Source organism: Malus sylvestris, chromosome 14 (genome assembly GCF_916048215.2).
Source record: "Malus sylvestris chromosome 14, drMalSylv7.2, whole genome shotgun sequence".
Taxonomy (NCBI): domain Eukaryota; kingdom Viridiplantae; phylum Streptophyta; class Magnoliopsida; order Rosales; family Rosaceae; genus Malus; species Malus sylvestris.
In genome coordinates this window covers 5,474,047-5,480,309 of record NC_062273.1, presented here as the reverse complement: position 1 = coordinate 5,480,309, position 6,263 = coordinate 5,474,047, and the positions used below count along the sequence as shown (strand labels likewise).

The 6,263-nt window shown below is 36.3% G+C and overlaps 1 protein-coding gene across 3 annotated transcripts; it reads left to right on the top strand.

The window, feature by feature from the left end:
• The first annotated feature begins 1,693 nt into the window (after positions 1-1,693).
• On the top strand, positions 1,694-6,005 carry LOC126598497 (E3 ubiquitin-protein ligase SINAT2-like). Of its 3 annotated transcripts, XM_050264865.1 has the most exons (5): positions 1,718-1,853; positions 2,632-2,715; positions 3,371-3,722; positions 4,733-5,119; positions 5,294-6,005. In XM_050264865.1, exons 3-5 carry the CDS (start codon positions 3,567-3,569, stop codon positions 5,612-5,614), a joined length of 864 nt encoding a protein of 287 aa, XP_050120822.1. In that variant the 5' UTR covers positions 1,718-1,853; positions 2,632-2,715; positions 3,371-3,566; the 3' UTR covers positions 5,615-6,005. The 3 variants fall into 3 exon arrangements, with proteins under 3 accessions (XP_050120820.1, XP_050120822.1, XP_050120821.1); XM_050264863.1 differs by lacking the exon at positions 2,632-2,715 and having other exon boundaries at positions 1,694-1,853; XM_050264864.1 differs by lacking the exons at positions 1,718-1,853; positions 2,632-2,715 and adding an exon at positions 3,094-3,226.
• Positions 6,006-6,263: the final 258 nt, after the last annotated feature.

The following is a 6,263-nucleotide window of genomic DNA, read 5'->3' as shown; positions in this document are numbered from 1 at the left end:
ACTATTGCCACAATCACCGCCACTGCTACCTCTATACAATAACTACCGCACCCTACTATTGGCCCCAACATGATACCCCGCCATTGTCGTTGCCATTATCAATGAGGTCGTCTTCACCACTATCGCCGCCACCACCACTACCATGTTTATTTTTGTCATTTACACAAATTGTATCACTTACATTAAAATTTACCAAACGCTTTTACACTACTTTTCATAATCACAACACTTTCTAAAATATAGTTTATCAAATGCTCAATTATTTTATTTTACAACTGATAATTTTTAATGAACAACAAAAGCAATTTTGACTTCTTTTTCTAACCCTAACCAAAATGAAAAAGTAAATTATACAGTTACAATATACAAATTGCAAAAGTTCTCGAAATAGTAAAAATATTTTTAGATTTTTTTTTCCTCTTATTGTGTACATCAACGCACCAAATGACGTGTTAATGTTGTGGTATCACATCTTGTTGACATGATATTACGAATCTACCAAAATTAAAACTATCATAGACAAAAAGAAATGTTTTTGTGCACTTTACTTTAGGGTAGGGAGTGATTTAAACCCGAAACACCGTGAATTTAAAAATAAGACTTTATTCACCCAAGTCTCTTTTTGTGACTTGTGTGCTGTGTGTGAAGTGGGAAATTCAAATTTCATCCTTGGAAAAAAGTGAGTCAGTCTAGAAACATAAAGCTAAAGGCCGTCAACGTGCTTGAAAAAAAAAAAAACAAAAAGGACTGGAATACATTCAAACGTCGCGTGCGGGTTGAGGCACAATTGGTCCACTCTTTAGGTAAAATTAAATTTAAACAAAAATTCATGAATTAATAATTAAAGAAAACATTTCACTATTTTCTTTTCTCATAAAACAAACTTCTTATACAATAATATATATTTTATTAAAATCATGTTTTTAGATTATATTTATAGATTATATGCTATGGCGATTGATGATTGAATTTTTTTCTTTAATGATTTACAAAATTTAATTAAAGCAGATAGTTTCCCTTGCATCACCTAAAAAACATACCACTACAAGGTATTACTACTTGGTTCCCATAAAATATACATAATATTTGTATGAGGAAAATAAAATTAAAAATTAGATAAGAGTTAGAATTTATAAATTGATATGTACTAATTCCCTTACTTAGATTCATAAATATAAAAATATAGAAATTCCGCGTGCAAAAAAATTAAAATTTGAGACCTCCAATTTCAGTTAAAATTCTATAGGTGTCATTTCCAAACTCCTATAATTGAGAGTTTGAAAAAAAAAAAAAATCTGACCACCCCCACATGTCACCACCACCTACCGCCTATCATCACCATCACCACCACCACCATCCCCATGCACCATCATCATCACCATTACGGTTGCTGCCACAAGCACATACTATTGTGGCCCCCAACTGCTGCCACCACCACTACTACTAACACATTTTCTAACTACTATATCTCATTTATATATTAATGACTCTATCCACAAAATTAATTTTGTATTCAACTTTCAATGTTATTCTAGGTTAATCAAACCAAAAAAAAATCCTAAATTCTAAATAAAAAATTCGGCAATTTTTATTGGGTTTTGGTCATTTTGAAATTCCGTCATAATAAATTTTCTTGTCCAAATACAATGTTTAAGTAATTATAAATCCCAAAACAGAAATCAAATATTTTACTTTAAAAAACACACAAGAAACAAAAAGAAGCTAAATTAAAATAACAAAAACAAAAGCGCATTTTCTTAAGTGATTCTGAAGCATAGAGACAACAGAGGCCATCGATAGCCAGCACCGATACGAGCAAGGCACTCCCATTTTCTTCAATTTTCCATATCCTGGTAATCCGCGTGTTGCTTCTGGGCTCGCTGTTCGATTCTGTTTATGTTTTTGGTGTTGTTTTTGGGTTGCAATCTGGGTTCTTTGTCTGTTTTAGCAATTGGGAGGGAGACCCAGTTGTCTAATTTTGCATGAAATGGTGGTTTGGGTTGGAAATTTCCACTGGGTATCTGTGTTTTGGTTTCTTCTTTGTAATTTATGTTGTGGTTTTTGTTTTTTCTTTTGTAGTATTTGGGTTTCTGGAGGGGAATGGGGATTTTTTTGTTGTGCCTGGATTTATTTGCACTGCTATTTTAGACGAAGGGAAAGTTGGTTTTTGGCAACAACCCAGATTTTAGTTTATAATTTGCATATCTGGGTTGAATATTTTTATTTGAATTTGTTTGCTCTCTCTCTATATCTCTAAGGTAGATTTTGGTAAGGTTAATTTGAATTTTTGTTGGGTTTTTGGGTGCAAAATTGGGGTATGCTTGTTGTTGTACTACTATTATGGTACCTTTTTTGTTTCTTTGGATTGATTGAGAGAGCTGGTTGCTTTTAATGTCCTCTTGTGTAAATTTTTGAACTTAGTATTTTTAGTGCAAATGAGGAATGTGGGTTTTAGTCAAAGCACAGTTCTGAATTGATCTGGGATTGTCCTTATCTTGCCGGATGTGTTTATAAATCTGAATTTGCCTATGTGACGGTTGAAAAGTCGGAAAAGGAAAATCCATATGTTCCATGTCTCATCTCTCTTTTGAAGTTGAAAACTTTACATATTTTAGTATAAAATTTTTGCAGGATGCATGATTGCTTCTTCAATCTCCATAATTTCCTTGCTTCCATTTAAGATGAACTCTGCCATTGCTACATAACATCTATGCGGTAATAAAACTTGAACATTGATATGCATACTAAAGTTTTATAAAAAGCAATTGATCTTATAATTGTCGGATTCATGATTTACCAATAGTTTCAAGAGGGTTTTTACTGTGCCTTGGTGGTATGCTGAAATACTCATTGGTAAAACAAAATCCAATTTTATCCCAGTAATCGATTTACTGATATTAGAGGTTGCACTTGGTGCGATGGCAAGTGCCTTCGCCCATGAGCGGTAGGTCTCGGGTTCGAGACTTGGGAGCAGCCTCTCCATAAATGGGGGTAAGGCTAGCCGACATTCACCTCTCCCAGACCCTGCGTAAAGCGGGAGCCTTGTGCACTGGGTACGACCTTTTTTAATCGATTTACTGATATTATAAGTGCTTGAAGAGCATTTTCGAAGCTACTATGGAAAAGTGGAGATATTTATAGGTCGTCGACTGTAAGAGATTGGGAATCTCCTGCTGCCAATCAAGAAGCTTTTCCGAGTTCTTTTGATATCACAAAGCAACTGGAGGTTGCATGAAACATTCTTGATAACCTTGTTATTTGTCATTTCTCTGGACTTTGGACTAGAGCCAAATAATACACTCTTTAGAAAGTATTTCATTCATAGTATGTGAAGTACTTATAAAACTCTTTATTCATCTTGTTTTGACAGAGATAAGCATGTCCACGGAGAACTGAGGATGGAATAGAGGGAAAGTAGATTACTCTGTGTCTTATGAGCCAGAATTTTTGTGAAATTTGAATCACTTGTGGCTCCTGGTGGAATTTTGTAAGGGGGTTCTTTAGATTTGCATCGTTCGTGCTCCTGGGGCACTTTGCAAGGGGGTTTTGAGTCTGTGGATTATGACATGGCAATCGCTAAGTCGGAGGCAGGTAGCAATAGTATGCTAAGTAAGACTACCCCTGGTTTGGGTGGAAAGCATGGTCTGTATTCAACAAATGGTGTGCATGAGTTACTTGAGTGCCCTGTCTGCACGAATTTGATGTACCCTCCTATTCATCAGGTACATGTGCATTTAGGACATATTGTGTTTCACCTGAATCTTCTTTTCTGAATCTGAATTGATCCTACTATATATCACTATAATCTTTGAAAATTTATTACTCTTGCCCTCATACTTGCAATAGCAGAAGTTCAACATTCAGTGAAGCAATGCAATCATGACCTGTTCTAACTACTCTTTAATGATGTTACAAGTTAAATATTATCAGTGTACACATGATGGAGATAATTGGATGATGTTCGGTAATAGGTGTTGAATCAGCTCATTGTCAATGAAGCTTTTGACTGCTGGTTTCTGGCAGTGGAGTGGATGGTTAAAGGAGGGAATATAAAGTTTGGTTGCTCCAACATAAAGTGATTCTCATTAGTGTTGAGGGAGACGTTTTGTGATTGTAGTAGAATATCGTTTTAGCCCAATTTGCAAACTTCCATTGCTGTTTTCATTTCTTTATCTCCTTTTGATTTTCTGGGACTGACTCATGATCTTCATATATTATCTTATTTTAGTTCCCACTGTAATTCTGAGCTGCCCTGCATTAATTTGGTCTGAGTTTACTTCAATATGTCAAAGTGTATGGAACTGCCATGCTGTCTCCTTCCTCGTTTTAACTGCCAAAAATAAGAATGTTATGCCTCTGTAGATGTTATGACCCCTTTGTGTTAGTTGTTATTGCTAGCTTAATTTAGGTAATTATGTGTATTATTATTCATACTATCCACAGGGTATTGTATATATAGTACAGTCAACCAATTAATTTTATTACTCTTAATTTTTGGTTTGCTGAAGGCTAAATTGCAATGGCTATGTGCTTTTATTCAAGCAGAACATTATTTGCTTGCTTACTGTTGGGGTTCAGATTTCCTTGAACCCCTTGAAGTGACCAATCTCTCACTTTCTCGTCTTTAACTTTACTCTCTTCCTGTAATTGAACACTGGGGGTAGTGTCCTGTCATCTGGAATCACATGTTCTTTTTACTAATTCTTACTGTTTCTAAATTCTTCTTTTGCAGTGTCCTAATGGCCACACGCTATGTTCAGACTGCAAGATAAGGGTGCACAATTGTTGCCCCACTTGTCGCTATGAGCTTGGAGATATAAGGTGTTTGGCTTTGGAGAAAGTTGCTGAATCGTTGGAACTTCCATGCCGATACCAGAGTTTAGGCTGTCATGATATTTTTCCGTACTACAGCAAGCTCAAACATGAGCAACACTGTCGATTTCGTCTATACAACTGCCCTTATGCTGGATCTGAGTGCTCTGTTACAGGTGATATCCCCACTCTCGTTGGGCATCTTAAGGAGGATCACAAGGTTGACATGCATGATGGGTGCACCTTCAACCATAGATATGTTAAAGCAAACCCAAATGAAGTTGAAAATGCAACTTGGATGCTTACTGTAAGTTTTTTATTTTAATATTTTAAACGTGTTACAAGAATTATAAATTTATGTAGTTAAACCCCATACCTTTTTTAATATTTTTTTTTGGTGTGCATACAATGTTCATACTGATTCTGCTTGAAAATTTAACTTTTGTATTACCGGCACCATGAATTATTTTTTCTCTTTCAGGTCTTCAATTGTTTCGGAAGACAGTTCTGTTTGCACTTTGAGGCCTTCCAATTAGGAATGGCTCCGGTCTACATGGCTTTTTTACGATTCATGGGTGATGATATTGAAGCTAAGAAGTTCAGCTATAGTTTGGAAGTTGGTGCAAATGGCCGTAAGCTAATATGGCAGGGGATCCCTAGGAGTATTCGTGACAGTCATGGAAAAGTTCGGGACAGCCAGGATGGACTCATTATTCAGAGGAACCTGGCTCTCTATTTCTCAGGCGGGGATAGGCAAGAACTAAAGTTGAGGATTACTGGCCGTATATGGAAAGAAGAATGAAGGTCTGGGTAGATGATTGGTGTTTAGGTGTACAGTTAAAAACTGAGACTAGCTAGGGTAGCTCCACGTAGAAGCGTCAATGTGTTTCGCTTGGTTTTCTTCGTTTGAACTTGGAGTTGGAAGTGACTGAGCTTGAGGGTATTTTGAAAACTTGATTATCCGCTGACCGCTGTAAGATCAGAGCTGCAGCTTAGCGTCGGAAAATGGATATTTGGGTTATTTAAGGGGTTTGATTCTGTATCCTTTGCTCTCAAGACTGACACAAAGTCCCTGGCTTTATATGTATCTAAATACACCTATTGCCATGTATTTTGTGCCTGTGTTTCTGATGTAATGTGGCCATTAACACTGTATGGCCTGAAGTAATGAATCCATTCAAGAGATTTCTTCTTTTGCTTGGCTTGGTCTGAATCAAACTTCTGCAAAACTGGCATTGTTGGCAAATAAATTGGGCATAAATGTTCTCATGGTCACTGGATGACCTAATAATGCATGGTCGTTCACCCTTGGATTTGATATCAAAGGTGGAGAATAAATGGATGTGCTATTAGTGTGTTAATCTCACCTTTGACATCAAATTCAAAGGCGAGCGGGGATGAATCTTTGACCACCTGGTGGCTAAGAGAATGGAACTTATTGAGTATGATAT